Source organism: Carex rostrata, chromosome 25, assembly GCF_964058835.1.
Source record: "Carex rostrata chromosome 25, lpCarRost1.2, whole genome shotgun sequence".
In the NCBI taxonomy this organism is placed as follows: domain Eukaryota; kingdom Viridiplantae; phylum Streptophyta; class Magnoliopsida; order Poales; family Cyperaceae; genus Carex; species Carex rostrata.
In genome coordinates, this window is record NC_135942.1 from 7,930,883 (window position 1) to 7,948,110 (window position 17,228).

The window sequence follows — 17,228 nt, forward strand, 5'->3', positions numbered from 1 at the left end:
GATCCAAGCGCAACCAAGAGCGCCGACAACGCGAGCTTCGCCGACAGAGGGATCTCCGTATCCAACAGGGGATACCGGACCCTACTCCCTCTCCTTCAGAGTCTGAGGACCAAGACTGGTCTCAGCTAGGCGCCAGTTCAGCTCGCACCAGTGGTAACTCCTCTCATTCTTCTTCTTCTCATTCTTCTCAGTCTTCCTATCACCCTTCTCCCGCATAGGCAGGGGCTGGGTTGGGCACTATAGAGTACAACTCTGATGACTCTGACCCCATCTCGGGTAGGGAAACCCCCCGAGCAGCAGACTACCCAGCCCCTCACTTCACTCTCTCCAGCCATGGTATGCTGGAACGCTTTCTCTACCTCAGGCAGCGCACTTATGAGAACACGCGCCGAGTCGATTTCGACACTTTGGATGCCTTTGGGGTTCGCGAGGAATTCCTTCGTCTCACTGGAAGGATCGGGTTCACTCCCGCCTTCTGGGCAATCGAGCGTAACTGCTACACCGAGCTTACCCTCGAGTTCCTCTCCTCTCTCAAGCTGCGTCAGGATGTGCATGGCTACTACTACATCAAGTTCCAGATGCTCAACCAGACGCACCGGCTCACTCTGGTCCGACTCCGTGAGTGGTTCGGATTTGACAGCGACCCCGATACCGATTTCCTTGACCATCGCGTGGGGTTCGACAAGGCTCATTTCTGGCGTCTGATCTCTGGGATGATGAGTGCCACCAGTGCCCAGTACCGCAGCATTGCCATCTCTCACCCGGTACTGCGGTGCATCCAGCGCACCATCGGCTGCTCTATCTTCGCACGCGGGGAGACTGCAGCCCGAGTTAATGAGGAGGACCTTTGCCTTATGGACCACATGCTCCGTCCTGAGGCTGAGTTGGTGCGACCGGACCTGATGTTGTTCATGGTCCGTCACTGGGTGGATCTCCAGCGCAACACGAAGGTGGGTGGCGCTGTTCGCATTGGCGCCTATGTCACCCTGATCGCTGACAGGCTTGGCGTCTCGACCGCAGGCCTCACTCTCTCTACTGGCCATCTCACCCTGGATGCCAGGGCATACGAGCGGGCGACTTTTCTAAAGATTGAGCGCGGTCCTGCTGGCCACAGTTCTCGGTACTTCTGGGCTCTGAAGGGTCATGGCTTGCATCTGATGCCTCTCCGCCTTGCACCCTTGTCTTTCGATGATGAGAGCACCTGGTTTTTCACCGAGCCCCTGCCAGACGAGCCGGCGCCACCTTCTCCTCCTATCCAGCCCACTTCTCCAGTCCATGATGACGTCGCCATGCCAGATGTCCCTCTCTCTCCTGCCCACCCTTACACTTCTCCTATGCACTTCCATGATTCCACATTCCAGGCAGCCACATCTCCCTTCCAGGCAGGCACATTTACCTATCATGCTGGCCCCTCCACTTCATATGCTGGTCCTTCCTATCCACCACCAGTTCCCTCACCCACTATCCAGGATATCTACAGCCTCGTCTATGACATGAGGTCTGAGCAGGGTGCCATTCTCTACGACTTACAGCGCAGAGTGGGTGACATTGAGGATGTTTTGCGCGATTGGAGGTTCGACCCCTCCGATGACTGAGCAGGTTTGTTTTTCTTCTCCCCTTCCTTTTGCTTTTTCCTAGAGTCTTGAAGCATTGAGGACAATGCTCAGACTAAGCTTGGGGGGGTGACTTTAGGATTTTTAGGATTTATTCGTTCTTACTTAGATCATGTTTACTTGTTTATTGCATTTTTAGGTAGGAATTTGTGTGATTGTGTAAATTGGAAACTTTTTGAATAATTGTTGGTGTTGATCAGGATGACCCTAGGAGATTCGAACTATCCCATAATTGACCAACAAACTGATGAGGACGAATGTTTTGACCATTTGTAATGATGAAAACTTGAAATGTATTGAGAAACTCATTTAGAAATTGACTTGTGCCTTCTCAAATAGGGAAATGGGGGTTATTGATAAAGAAAGTTTGGGATATCATTTGGTATGAATGAATATCAAAGGATGTGTGTATTCATGATATGTGCAAAAGAATAAAAATATAATAATAGATGGAGAAACCAAGAGTACTGGCAATAAGTCCTTTTTAGGGCGCCTTTGAGCTCATCTCCTAAATAAAACAAAAAAAAAAAGAGAAGAAACGAAAAGACGGAGAACATAAGAGTACTGGCAATAAGTCCTTTTAGGGCGCCTTTGAGCTCGTCTCCCACTTAGAAAAAAAAAAAGAGAAGAAAATTTTGCACATATCAACACGCGAAGTCTGCAACTTTCTGACCTAAGCTTGTTCCAAGCTTGGGGGGGTTAAAAAGGGAAAATCTCCACAAATGAGGACAATAGTTAAATAGATAAATGATAACTTGATTGATTCAAGTGCTCAGCTTTACAAGTATTCAAATATTTCAGAATTTGAAGTTTGGTTGGTCGATTTGTGTGGAGAATCAAGGTCAATTAGGAAAGTCCAAGTTATACCAACATGATTTTTAAAATTCCCAATTGAAACAACTCATATAAATTCTTGCATTTAGGAAATTTGCATTTAGAGTCCAAACCGGTACCAATTTTTAGATTTCTGCTTGAGGACAAGCAAAGGTTAAGCTTGGGGGAATTTGTTATCACATTATTAGACCTATCATTTCGACTTGTTTCCATATGAAAATCTATGTTTTGAACCAATAAAAGGTGCCTTTTACATTGAACATCCATAGAATGTGGTACTGCTAAGTTTTGGTTCTTACTTTGCAGGAATCAAGCGAAATTGGGCAAAATCAGGCAATTGGCAGACTTCAGGAAGCTCTGATGCGAGTCGCATTCATCTGGTGCGAGTCGCATCCAAGCCCAAAGCGACCTGCGATGCGACCCTCACTGCTCTCTCTTGAAGACCATCTGATGCGAGTCGCATCCACCTGATGCGAGTCGCATCAACTGTTGCCGCCCAGTTCAAATTAAATCTGACAAGCCCAAAGTCAACTCTGTTGCCTATATAAGGAGGTCCTATGCCAGAATTCAGGAGGCTTTTTCCCCCTCTACATTCCAGAACACAAAAAGAGCGAAGATCAAGAGAGAAGAAGGAGATTGGAGCTTGCTTGAAGAAGAGGAGAAGAAGAGAAGATTGCAAGATCCTCTCCAATCCACCTTGGATCTTCGAGCTCCATTATGATCTGCCTATTCTCTCTCTCTTTCATGTTTACTTTTGTTATGCTTGAGTAGATCCCTGTTTCTTAGGGTTAAGATGTAATCTCCAAACCTTTTCTTTGAGTTGAATGATGTTTTGATCTAATGTTGAACTTGTGTGATTGTTGTTTGAGTATTCATTGTTTGCTTGATTGTGATTTCTTGATTGATTCTTGATTGTCTACTGTTAGATGTCTATAGCATCTCTTCTAGTAATTAGGCCTTGATGTATCTTGCAATTGTAATTGAGCACTTGAAGTAGATCTAAGATCAATAGTAACCGAGAGGTGAAATTTCTATTATCGAGAGGTTATAGATACTTCTAGTTAACCAGACAATCAATCTAGGTTAGATACCAGTAGGCGAGAGCCACAGGTCGAAGCCTCGCACAAGAAATCAACTTAGATACGAACTCATGTCAGCTCTGCTCGAGGGCCATGCGACCCGCATCAGAGATGATGCGAGTCGCATCACACAGGTCACATCAGAGATGATGCGAGTTGTATGATAGGTCCAGAGAAGGAAAAGTTTGGAGATGAAGTCTGAAACCCTAAGAACACATTTTATAATTGATTCAAAACCAAATCTTTTAATCGCTTTCATTTACCTTTAATTGAATTGTCTTTTGAAATTTAGAAATTGAAACAAATCAAACCCAATTCTTCAAACTTCTAGTACCTAACTTGGATTTGTGAAAGTCTAGAATTGAGTTTAACCGTCCCTGAGGATCGATACCTTATTTTACTACACGGATAGGATTGTACACTTGCAATCCTAGACGTGAGTGGATTCAAGGTTTAAAACAAGTACAATTAGTTGTATTTGGAACTTTGTAAGCACACTCTGAGAAGCGAACAGTACTCATTTGGATTTTGCACTTTGAATTATGTTCCATCATTACCCATCAGGATCACGGTCATAGTTGCACCTTTGTCCCTATGTCGTCTTAGTTTCTCCTCCACCCTTGTTCAAAATGACTGGTTCATCCTTATTAATTCTGCGGCCTTAGCACGCTGTTCCTGAAACCATGCATTTAACTTGTAGAATATGTCCTCTACAACTGCAGCCACATGCAACATTGGGCTCTGCTTGAATACTGCATTCAGCGACTTGGATCCGTTGGTGGTCATAATTCCCCAACGCCAACCTCCATCACGGGATTGATATATTTTCTCGTATGCTGGATCTTTGTTGACATCTCGAGGATTATTTTTGCCCACCTTCATTAAGTAGAGATTTGCATTTGGCATGTACTACATAAAAAATAAGGAAATATAATAATGTAAGTAAACAACTGTACTAAAAAAATTTGTTTTCTTAAAGTACAATAATATATGTAAACAATTGAAATACATGTACCTTTGCAAAACTGCTAGTCATCTCTACCACCCTTCTCGTCTTTTTCTTTCTGCAATTCCATCTAAATGTATCAGTAACCCACTTGTCGCCCCCGGTTGCCTTGGAAAGGTTCTCCGCAGCGTGTTGCATACAGAACCTGTGCACACACTGGCCAGTACGGGTTGACCAACCGTAATCTTCACGATAAAAAACATATTTTATTCCTTTGTGCTGGTCTGATATCACACAGAAAAACTTCCTTCCCCAATCACCCGTCTTCTTAAAAACTGCATAAAGAATCCCCAGTTCTCACCATCCTCTTTATGAACAATTGCAAACGCCAAAGGCCACAGCTGGTTCTCAGCATCATATGCACATGCTATCAGTAGCCTTCCCTCGTAACGGCCAGACATGAAGCATGCATCAATGCTTATAACAGGTCTGATGTATGGCACAGCTTAGATACAAGCACCAAAAGCCCATGCTATGCCCTTGAATTGTTGAGCTCCCTCTATTAGTACTCCGACTTTATCAAAAAAGGGCAATGCCATCGCTCATATACGGTGCTGACATTTGTACTTGCCATGGCCTGGAGCAATGGTGCCAGATAGCCATATGAATCCTTCCAACTATCGAATATTCTGCAAACCGCAAGTTCACAACCTCTCCACAGCCTGTTGTATTTTGGGATTACATATTTGTATTTGTGTCTGACGGTCATAGCCACCGCCTTGATGCTCATCGATGGATCCAACTTAATGTCCTCCTCAATTGCATCGGCAATTAATGATGCCGTCAGCTGCGCATGGTCTGTCCTTGTGGACGCAGACTTGTATGTGTGAGGTGGTTCACACTTGTTAATCATCCATGCTTCCTCTGAACCCGTAGGGGTTGCATAAAGGCAGAACTCGCACCGCGAGTGAGTTTTACATAGCACAACTAACCTTGTTCGCTCCCTTTTGTGTATTTGACATTCCCAGTTGCCGTGAACATGGGTCTCATTGATTTTCTTTACAAGTTCGTCTATGTTGGTATAAAGTTGCCCTGCGACAAGTTCTTTATTGTATTGAACACGAGGACCAAAGAAACTAATGTCTGCCTCTTCGAAAGCTATGGTGTCGTTGAATGTGGCGACTGGTTGCTTATTTCCCCGACCTCTAATCGGGAATTTTTTTGCCCTGGATAAACCTGGTACATTTGCATCACCATCTGATAAGTCATCAGATTCCCAAACACCATGGTATTCATCCCCCGTTTCCATTTCCCTTTCTGGTATGACATCAATAGCATCAACATCAATATCAATATCAGTTCGATTAACGGGTACCGGTCCTGACTCTGGCATAGTTGGAAATCTAGGGATTATGGGTGTCTGTCTGGGTGGTGGTGGTAACACTTAAGTATTTTTTGGGGAGTTGTGGTAACCCTGGTTGTCATAAGGGGAGTGGTGGTGGTACTCCTGATTGTCATAAGGGGAGTGGTGGTAGTATCACTGGTTGTCATAACCCGAATTGTAATAACCTGAAGGTCCAGCCCCAGCCGCACTTAAAGGTCCAGCCCTAGTCCGGGGAACCCTCTTCGAATATATTTCCATTATCGGGACCCCACTAGCCGCAAATTGAGTGTACACAACTCTCCACAAATTCGCATCTGTTATTGGAAACTTCACAAAGTAAGGTCTACCTCCTACCCCAGGTGAGTTGTCAATCTGTGTAGCCAATTCTATTTCATACCTGTTGGGGTTTACAGCAGTTTTTTCGTATATTAGCTGCTTCAGTTCCTGAAATGTGGTATTTTCATTAACCTCGAAGGCAAATGTGGCATCTTTCGTGCACTGCACGCCATCTTCACCCCTTTGTAGCATGCCGCCCACATACAGTGCAACTAACATCTTTTCCTTAACAAACTACATTTAAAAAAATATTTCATAAGGATTAAAGTTTTGTACAGTAATCAATGGCTAATTAGAAAATAAAAAAATTACATATTGTTACAGTTACAGTAATTGCAACAGTTACACACAGTAATTAATAATTAGCAAATAATTAACAAGAAACTAAAAAAAAACTGTTGCTACAGTAAAATCGTCTTTCAATCGCCTAACAATCGCTAGAGCTTTCTCTCTCAAACAGTAAAATCACAGCACAGTAAAATTTTGGTTTACAGAATGGTTGGAGTAGGCAGGAGAGAGAAAAAATCGGTTTAAATACCTATAGAGGACCGCCCGTGGGGGGGGGGGGGCGGTTTGCTCCCTAGCAGATCGCCCGTGGGCCAGGCGATTTGCCTATTAATTGAGCCGCCCGTGGGGGGGGGGGGGCGGTTTGCTCCCTAGCAGATCGCCCGTGGGCCAGGCGATTTGCCTATTAATTGAGCCGCCCGTGAGCCTGACGGTTGAGTTATTTTTGAAAAAAAACAGAACTGCTGATTATTTTTAAAATTAAATTTTATTTTTTGAGTATTAATAAAAATGCCCGCACATCTACGCTCTTTAATACAAAAAATCTCCACACTTTGTATTTGTAGGTTCGGTCCAAGTCCAACCCGTCTGATCGGGATCGGGCTCGGGCTCGGGCTAATGTTAATGTCGCCGTCACGTCAAACAGTACAGTCTTTGCTTTAGGCGCAAGAAAACAAGAATCTTGATTGTGACAGACTCATATAAATTGTAAACACCAGGTTTATTTAAAGTCACGTAGACCAAAACGTTCAAAAGATGTTCTCAAATCGCAAGCATGCATGCAACGCGTGCAGACAACAAGTCTATGGAGAGATTGGAAGATGCATGCAACGCGTGCAGACAACAAGTCTATGGGTGTGAAAACCGAGTGTATATGCTATTTGTACACCCGAATTTGAACCGTCTTACGCTCCCCTCTTGCATATTGCATTGCATCTATCTCCTCTCAATTTCTCGGTTTTCTCCCTCAACCAAGGGTTTGCTCAAAACCTCAAGCGGCGACCACAGATACATAAAGCTGACCACAGATACATAGAGAGAGATAACGCAACAGTGAGAGGGGGGACTTGTTATTGCAGAGATGAATCCTCAGATCAGCAACTGCGCTACGTACGTTTCTTATATCTCTTCACAAATCTGCCTTGTTAGTATATTTCCTCATCCAATTGCTTCAATTTTATTTCTTTTATGGATTTGATTGCTGTTACTTTCGTGTTATTGATCGGATCTGCCGTGCTATTTCGTGTTATCGATCTCGATCCGTTGATTGTCATATCGCTTGCCCTAATTACTACGTACAATTTGGGGATTTTTTCTTGTCAGGGCTATAAGGCCCAACTAGTGCCAAGATATGTTCAATTATTGTTATTAGCGGCTTCATCCAACTGTTTTCTTGTGTGATATATACTTGGTCGTTATAAAACAATTAAATTTTAAATTATATCACTTTTCTCATTTCTCATGCTAGGCATGCCCTGCCTATTACAGATCTTTTGTTTAATTGAAGATAGGAGATATGTTGATATAATTTACAAGTGTGAATGATTGTAAATATAACAATCTTACTTTATATTTGGAATTTGGAGCAGTTCTAATCAGTTTTACTATATTCTTTGGTCAGTGGAAATAAGTTGTCGTACATAGCTTTTCCTGTGATAAACAATATGAATGCTTTTGACAAATCAATTATGACCATGCACGGTTCATGTGTTTCTTTACAATTGAATTTTTTTCCTATGAATATTTGAATTTTAACTCATAACACGACTAATATGAGTCCATTATCTTTTGGGTCTTGTAACGGTACATATTTGTTGTGCTCCTACCATCTTCGGTTTTGTATAAAGAAGAGTATAATTACAATCGTGTCCAACACATATGGCTAAGCTAAAATATATACTCAGTGGGATTCCATTATCAATGTGAACATTACTTGAAGGTTGCATATTTTTTATAGGTGCAGGTACTTACTATTTGTATAATCATTTCAGGGTTATTGCACAGAATATCTTCTCAAGCCCGAGTACAGTTGCTTACACATCATGGACCAGTACCGTAGGTCGCATTTCCTTTTCTAGTTAGATTACTCTAGTGGAGGCTAGTCTGTTTCATATTACCTTTCTCTTTTCAGTCTTTCTTTTCTTTTCTAAAAATGGAGTCCACCCCCGAAAAGGCATTGGGTAATAAGCAATGCATTAGAAACCGTGACAACTCTGACAACCTCAAACGAAAGCGCATTCCATCTGAACAAAACCATAATCCCCGCTTGGGCCGGCTCATCAAAAACAGCTATCACAACTTCATGTCAAGCAGCTTGCCGAGCCGTGTGCTAGTTCATGAAGATGGCAGTTGGGTAGATTTCCCTCACCATATTGTAAAATTGGCTCAATCTGATTTCAAATTGAAGAAGGCAATTACTGAGGCTAAGCATGGACATCAGATTGTGCTTCTGGATTTTGTGCACATGGTTTCTGTTGACCAAGAAACAGGCGAACAAAAGCCGATTGCATGGATTGATGAAGAAGGAAAATGCTTTTTCCCTGAATTATACTCTTACTGTGACCATAACGGTGTAAACAATACTGATGCGGTCAATCCTGACGCATCAGAAAGTGATGATGAGAGCTCTAACTCGGACACAAATCTGGTTAATGAAAATAAAAGGGTCAAAACCGTAAACTGTGCTGACACTGTCGAAACTGTAGGAGAGAATGATCCAAGCCCACTTTACCCTTTACATGACAAATCTAGCAGTTTAGTAAACCAACATGTGGGATATGCTGTGAAAAACATGTTGCTAAAAGGATTGGGTGCAATCATTACCGAAAAGGATGTTCTGGCTGTTGGGACTCCGTTACCTGATGATATGGGTCGTGCCTGTTTCAGCCTATTCCAGAAGGAGGTTGAGATAATGAAGAGTAGTCGAGGAAACGCTAATGTGAGGTATGCCTGGGCTGCTTGCTCAAAGGTAGATCTGGACCAGATGGTGGCACGTGGTGTTTTGCAGCTCGGAAAGCCTCTCAATTCACCTCCATTTGGTATCGGTACACATCTTGCACCGGCCAATTGTTCCAATATCTGGTATGGCCTTTTATTGAAATCTCTTTGTCGGTTTTTTGGGGTACTGTATTTTTCTTTTACTGATACGGAGCATGATCATCATGCTATGTTTTTTTCTTTCTTTTTGGATTTGTAATGTGTTGTTCATGCATATTTCCTTGCATGTCTTAATAGACAACTGGTCTGCATAGGGGTTAATCATTGGTCATAGAATTGTTTTTGACTTTGAGCTGGGAGATGGTGAGCTTCTTGGATCTATTGACTGAAGCACTCAATCATAAATAATTTGAATTCTTTTTTTTTTTTCCTTCTTTTGGGGGTTCGCTTGAATTACGACAGATGATACTGGCCTGACCAGTTATTTGCCTTGTTGACAGAACCACAGTACAATTGGTTCTGCAACTGTTTCATCTCTGACAGAGAGCAGGTCCTCGCGGGGCCTCCGAAGCATTGCTGAAATCTCTCATCTCTTGATGAATATTCTTCCTGTATTTATTTTACTTCATTTTGTTGCCATTCCAGTACATGTAATGAAATACAAGAGTGATGTAACTGAATTAACATGTTCTGCAGTGCTAGCTACTCAGATGCTGATGAAAACGGTATAATCCGCATGGTGCTGTGCCGTGTCATTATGGGTAATGTGGAGGTTGTTCAACAAGGATCGAAGCAAACTTGTTCTAGCAATCCAAATTTTGATAGCGGAGTAGATGATGTCGCCAATCCAAAACACTATGTGATTTGGGATATGCATGTAAATATGCGCGTGTTTCCTGAGTTTGTAGTGGCAATCAGAATGCCGTCCCGAGCCAAAGGTTCAAAAGTTTTTTCTACTCCCAAATTTTTTTGCTTCTATTTTTGGAATATATTCTTGTGTTAACTTTATTATTCAATGAATTGTTTAACGTTATTATGCAATGAATCTCATTGAAAACATCCCATACAGAATATTGAATATCCATATGAACTTGATGAACATTGCAAATTACCTGACTTGTCATTGTCAAGAGGGCATTTATGTTAATTATCTGATTTTTTGATAAAATGGGTGAGTCTCTACTTCTGAAAGGTGTCTTTTGAAATTAACTTTGCTTATATCTTATTTTAAGTTAACTGATATGGTATGTGATATTCTGGAAGGTGTCTTTTGAAACTAGCTTTTGCTTAAAAGTTCTTTTTTTAGAGGTTTTGTGTGCAAAATTCTGTTACTTTTTTTGTGTATTTGTAGAAGTTGTGTTGGTGCTTAGAATCCTTTTGGTTTGGTGTCTTTGTGCAGAAAGTTTGGTTGTGAGAGACAGCGAATCTAACATTTCTGTGGTCACCAGTTCTAGTGTTCCCCTTAGTGTGCTTCAGGTGTGTACATTTTGTTGATATTCTTTTTAATGTCCCTTTCAATTTTTCATTGTGCAATGTCTTAATGTAAATGTAGTATCAGCTGGAACAGAAGAATCTTGAGGTAAAGGTACTGGTGTCTCGTACTCTTTGTTTATTTTTTGTGTCTAATTCTAAATATATAGCAGGGTGAAGGAAACATTGAGAGATCTCCTGCTGTGGCAAAGAATTCGAGTAATCCTTTGCTTGGCGGGGCCCAGAGGGCAGCCCCCACTTCGCCTTGGATGCCTTTTTCTATGCTTTTTGCGGCAATTTCTACCAAAGTCTCCCCCCAGCACATGGATTTGGTCAATATTCACTATGAATTTTTCAAGGTATCTCACTCCATTCCCTTTTTGTCATAACTTGTCAATACAATGCTGCTTGCATTAATCCCACCTTTGTGCTCATGAAATTGGCATACCTTGAACTTACCTAGGCCTAGTCAATTACGGGCAGAGCATAGATCATTGAATTTAAAATGATGTCTGGTTATATTACTAAAATATACGTTATACCTGGTTAATCTTATGGTTAAAGAGATATATATCTGATAAATCTTATGCCTGATGAGGACCTGACCTATAGTTAATAGTCTATGTTGCTTAGCCTTGGCTAAGACGGCTTAAAGCCATGATGTGGCATGTGAAATTTGAAGGTGCCAAAAAGATTAATAAATGGTCTATTGAATGATGCTTAACATTTTGAATATATTGTCTTTATGTTTGATAGAACAAAAAGATTAGCAGGCTCGACTTGGTAAAAAAACTGAGGGATATAGTTGGTGACAAACTACTCATATCTACCATTACAAGGCTTCAGCACAAAGTATGCTCTAATTTTACCTCTCTTCTGTGTTACTCACTGCTTTTGAGTATTTTAGTGTTATATTTATCTATTTATTATGTATTAGCCCATGTGTTATTCTCATCATTCAACAACGTTGTTAACCACATAAATTTTATAATCTATCTTGAGCAGTTGCCAAGAGTTGAGGGGCAAGAGACTCAGGGACTGTGGGCCCGGATGTCAGTGAAGCCTTAAATCGGCATGGAGTTGCAAATGGAGAATTATGGTTTGTAATGAGGCTTTGTTCGGTTTTAACAGTAGCTGTTTTTACCTGTGATTGTAAGGCTGTCGACTTTTAAAAACATTGAACGTTTTTTGTTGTGTTGTGTTGTGTTTTGTTTAGGGGTCTCCCTTATGTTGTACTTTCCGTTTGTTGTGTTGTATATTGAACGTGGTTTGGATAATCCAGCATTTCGCACAAGTACTTGTGGATAGGATAGGATAGGATAGGATAGGTCGTGAAAAATCCTAATATTTCTGTTCTGACCCTTCGTTGTAGAATCAATCCTAATCTTAATAGTACGATATACAGATGACGTGCAGGCATTCTACAATGATTCGACTGCGGCTTGATGATAATCATTATTTATATTTTTAGTGGTGCACCTGTTCGTCAACCCCCTTCCTCTCCTCGACTCTGACTCCGCATCTTCTCAAGGGGTCCCTCCCTCTAACCGTTTGATCGAATTGTCTATTCTATGATTTTATCGCTTGATTAATGGATCGCTTTCTCAAACTCCAATTAAACATGTTAAACATGTGTTCGCCTCTCTCTCAACCCTGGACAAATTTGTTCTCTCTTGACTCTTCTACTTATCCGCACTAGTAATTTCTCACTGGCAACTCTGTTGTAGGTTGATTCTAAAGAATTGGGTTAGGTGAACCGTGTACACTAATACGGTTATTCTATTAATTTTTTACTGGAAGCCCTATAGTAGGTTGATTCTGGTAATTTCTCACTCACGTACACTAATATGGCCTTTTAGATTCCTTGGTTGTTGGCTTTTTGAGAAAATTTCTTGGTTGTTGGTACTATTGATGATAATAAAAATGATAGTTTGGTTAACCAGCCATAATTGTTTCTATGAATATTGTAACAAATAATATTTAATACTTGACAATGATGCTATTAATTAGTTAGGGGTGCTGGTGGTATTGGCCACCTTTTCTGATTCAAAACATGCTTAAACTTTCTTTAATTATAATGATAGTTTGATGCCTATTTTGACAACATAAATCATTTTTCTGGTCTTAGTAAACTAGGATGAGCAGGAAATAGAATCCTACTTGATGCTTATAATTGGGCAAAAATTTATGAGAAGCACCTTTTCTGATTCTAACAAACTTCATTACAGTTGCTTTACGTTTCTGCTCTTAATTTTTTTTTTAATATAAAAAGGAAAAACTAATCCATACTAAAATCTTGTAATAGCAATTCGCCAAACAGACCCCAATTGTTCTACAATTTGGAATGAATTATATCATAAGACATAAATGAGCTACAATATGATCAGGATGTTTTTTTGGGACCAAGAAGAAGACCTACGAGAAAGATGAAGATTCAACAGACATCTATTTTGGAGACATGTTACAAACAACTATCAAAGATGCGTTGTGGGAAAACATGCAAAACAGAAGAAGCCATAGGAATTAAATTTGTAATTCTTCTTGTAAATTTATTGTTCATTGCATTGTAAAAAAAGTTGAGATTTTTTCAATTGATTTGGAATTAAGTTGAAAAATGAAATTATTTCTTGTTTGTTTTTTTACAAGCTTTGATTGTGTTGTTTGTTTTATGCTTATTCTTTACGAGTTTTTTTGTTTGTTGTTTAATTCTACTAGTATTTGATTATGCTTATTGTATTTGTATGTTGAGCTTATTGCTAAGCATATAACATTATGTTTATCAAACGATAGAATAGAAATTTTGATCGAACAGTAGAAACCGCCCATCGAAGGTCCTAGAAAAGGAGAGAGGAGGGAGATCCGACGTATCCTTCCTTTTCAGATAATGGATAGAGTGCAAACTCAGGGAGAAGAGGGATGATTAGGCCTAACCTATTTCTAATTATTTGTTCCAAAACACTAAATTTTGCAAGGAAGAAGGAAAAAAAAAAAAAAAAAGGTGAAAACTATATATAGAATATTCGAATTTTGTAACCTTTAAATTAAAGTGTAATTGAAGTGTAGAGGATTTTAAATTGAAGTGCAGAGGAGATAAACTTTTTACGCTGTTCCTCTTTCTCTTTCACCTTGTATGGAGCGTGCAGCTGTTTTCTTCATTTTTCTTACTACCGAGATAAATAATTATTCTTCTTACATGTATATCCAAGAAAAGAAAACAAAATGGCTCGGTCGAACAAGCAGCTTGTGTACCTCCACATTTCTTTCAACAACAACAACAACAAAAACAAAAAGTTTGTTCTCTAGAAAAGCCCCATCTTAAAGAAAAAAATTACAAAAAAGAATCAGGAAAAAAGAGTTCTCTTTTTATTTTCCAAGATTCTTATGAACCCATTGGTGGATCAACGCCACTAGATGGGTCCCACCCAGGGGGCTTGATGTCAGGCCAGTCTCCACGACAACCTAACCTAATATAGAGGCTTTTCTTACCTGTCAAAATGAAGCTTATGAGAATTGTTTTAATGTTTGTTCCAGAATAATTTCATATACTGCAACACCAAACCTGATATATTAGAGATATCTTGTGTATGCATTGGATATACCAAAAATATCATTCAAACCCTCCCTTCCCTATCCCTATCGAGGAAGACCTGAAGGTATCTTGTACTTTTATTTTTCTTCTTTTTAATATTTGACGAAACTAAGAGGATCATCATTGGTGCTATATCACTGTGCTTAGGAGGCATACAGAAATGTTCCCATTTATTTGTATACTTCTTTTAATTCTATATGATCGGTAATGTGGTGCGAATGAAAGAGGGTACCTGAGAGCTTCTTGTCTGATAATGCCAATTGTTTTAGAGCACTGAGACAGCCTTGAGCTACATCACGTGTGTGGTCTTTGTCCCAACCACCAATTTTGACAATGACATCAGCATTTGTGTAAGCAACGCTCCCTTCTTGTACATGTTTTCTAGCCTCCTCCTTTGCTGATGCTTCATCTATTTTTTTTTATTTTTTATTTTTTGTTTCCTTAAATCAATTACTAATCCATTTATATTTTCTATGTAAAATAAGTAAGTGTTGAGTGGTAAGAAGAAATGATCTTGCCTGGAGCTTGAGATTTGGAAACCCAAACGGAGAATCCTGAATGGAGATGTTGCCACCTGTCAAATCTACTGGCAGCTCCATGTTTACCCCCAAGAGTTGCAACTACAGCTCTTACCTGACTGTTGTGAGGTAGATGGTAGATAGGGATTCATTACATTATTGCTTGTAGTTAAGTTCACAAAATTTTGTGAAAAAAATTTAGTCAGGTACAATATCTTCGTCATGTGCCATGATGCTAGCAAGAACAAAAGGTTTTAAATAATGTTATCCTTGAGAAACATTGGAAAAATAAAGTACAAACCTGCTAAGGTTTTCTAAAACAACACCTTCAGCCTCAACCACAGAATCGGCTCCTTCAGAAGCCACCCCTGTAAGAAAGATTATCATTGTTTTTGTAGAATTATTTCCTCTATGCCCCCAATAAAGCAGCAAATCATGCATCTCCATGAAATTAGAGTTTAATCTTAGAAGTGTTGGTAAGAATGATAATCTCCTATACCCCTCTCCTAATTTTCAAATATCCAAATTACCTGTTCATTTATCTCGTTATGTGGAAACAAATGGTGACAACAGTAGTATTGAAGTAAAAGGGAACTGGCAGTACAATTGAAAGCATGGTATCTTTTGTTTTGCAGTGGTGCATGTGCACTCATAACCATTTACAGCGTGCAGGTGGGGTGCACGTGTGAATTTATCCCTAATATTTCACTAATCTCATTTTAGTTTATACCAAGAGGTCGAAGACACAAATATAGGTTACTACTAATATAAAGTTCAAACAAAAGCATACATGATTCAATTGATTGCTGGGCATATTGTTCCAGTAGTTCACTTGTCGAAAGAGGCATATATCTGCGGGGTAAGAGAGAAACCATGAAAAACCACAAGTAATAGGCATAGTATAAAATTATAAAATAATTCCGAACTTATGCTGAGCAGGCTGACCCGTGACTCACGTCAGGTGGAGGATGATATGTGAGTTTTCCCGTCTTGCAGGGCATACATGAAATTTTTTAAATGTTTTTTTGACAAATTTTCATTAATGCTAGACAAACCTTGTATACATACCCAATACCAGTTGCTATTTCTTTAGCAACAGCCTCATTTATCTCAGTAGAATGCCCTATGATATAAATAGAGGTTCCTTTCAATAATTGAGAAATGCCAGCTGTAAGGGATTCCCACGATTCCATTATATCTGGCCATTTCAAGTCAGGATCAATTTTCTTCAGATTTACTACTAATTGGTCCTCATCGATGTACCTAAAATAATGCAAAAAATGAAGGGAAAAAAAAGAAGAAAAAAGAATCAGGTAGGAGAAGCCCATAATGTGTTCAGGTTGAGGTCCTCTAGCAGTATGTTCCTAGAGAATGAAATAAGTCACTTTGAACTGTATAGATTGATTGCATGAGTGAGACATTCGTAGTGTGGGTTCAATTGGGCTATTCTGTAAATATGAAATAGAATAGAAAGAGAGGTGGTAGAATAGCAATAACAATAGCAATAGCAATAGTGTTTGAAAGCACATACCATATTGTTTCAGAAGATTTGATGCGTTCAAAAAGTGGGTTGACATCAATTAGGGTTTTGAGGATTCCAGCAGATTTAGCCCTGATTAATAGAGAAGTGTCATCGGCATCGAGGAATACATTGGCGGAACTTTCTATATTGAGTGATCTGATATCTAATCTTAATTCAACTTCTCCACCAGTGTCAGAGAACTGTATGTATGTAAAAGATGATCAATCTTACAATTAATTTTATATTATACACAAAAAGCTTACATTACATTACATTAAATATCTTGTTGAGAAGGAGAAGAATTAATTTAAATAGACAGAACCTCGTAATTGTTGGAATCAGGTGGAGCTGCTAAAGAGAGGTGTTTGCTGGATGATGCCGATGGAGGCTTTGGCAAGAGAGCGCCATTGGTTTTGGTTGTGGAATAGAGAAGAGAGTGAAGGTTGGTAGAGGTGGTTGAGAGGGAGGTGGTGAAGCGAGGGAGAGGGAATGCTTTGGTGGGGTTTTGTAAGGGTAGGGTCGGGGAGTATAGTAGAGCTAGAGAAGACGCCATTGCCATTGCCATTGCCATTGGATTGGAGCACTGCTGGCCTGGGCAGTGATGAAGTTCAACAGCGCTCATTCGCTAATGGATAAAGAGATATTTATTTATCAAGTGAACCCTGTGATGCAAACGGATCGGATCGGATCGGATGATCATGATCCATCCGTATTC

At 40.0% G+C, this 17,228-nt stretch overlaps 2 protein-coding genes across 3 annotated transcripts; one reads left to right on the forward strand and one right to left on the reverse strand.

Annotated features, from left to right (window-relative positions):
- The first annotated feature begins 7,395 nt into the window (after nucleotides 1-7,395).
- On the forward strand, nucleotides 7,396-12,181 carry LOC144576114 (inactive poly [ADP-ribose] polymerase RCD1-like). Of its 2 annotated transcripts, none has more exons than XM_078326376.1 (7): nucleotides 7,396-7,587; nucleotides 8,469-9,558; nucleotides 10,111-10,352; nucleotides 10,814-10,890; nucleotides 11,058-11,243; nucleotides 11,641-11,736; nucleotides 11,890-12,181. In XM_078326376.1, exons 2-7 carry the CDS (start codon nucleotides 8,630-8,632, stop codon nucleotides 11,950-11,952), a joined length of 1,593 nt encoding a protein of 530 aa, XP_078182502.1. In that variant the 5' UTR covers nucleotides 7,396-7,587; nucleotides 8,469-8,629; the 3' UTR covers nucleotides 11,953-12,181. The 2 variants fall into 2 exon arrangements, with proteins under 2 accessions (XP_078182502.1, XP_078182501.1); XM_078326375.1 differs by having other exon boundaries at nucleotides 7,398-7,587; nucleotides 11,055-11,243.
- Nucleotides 12,182-14,108: 1,927 nt separating this feature from the next.
- Nucleotides 14,109-17,152, reverse strand: SKL2 (shikimate kinase like 2). Its single transcript, XM_078326377.1, has 8 exons — nucleotides 16,836-17,152; nucleotides 16,523-16,713; nucleotides 16,060-16,254; nucleotides 15,782-15,843; nucleotides 15,293-15,359; nucleotides 14,992-15,110; nucleotides 14,706-14,882; nucleotides 14,109-14,370 (listed from the first exon to the last, which is right to left on the reverse strand). The coding sequence occupies exons 1-8, from the start codon at nucleotides 17,133-17,135 to the stop codon at nucleotides 14,264-14,266; spliced, it is 1,218 nt and encodes a 405-aa protein (XP_078182503.1). The 5' UTR covers nucleotides 17,136-17,152; the 3' UTR covers nucleotides 14,109-14,263.
- Between the last annotated feature and the right edge of the window lie 76 nt (nucleotides 17,153-17,228).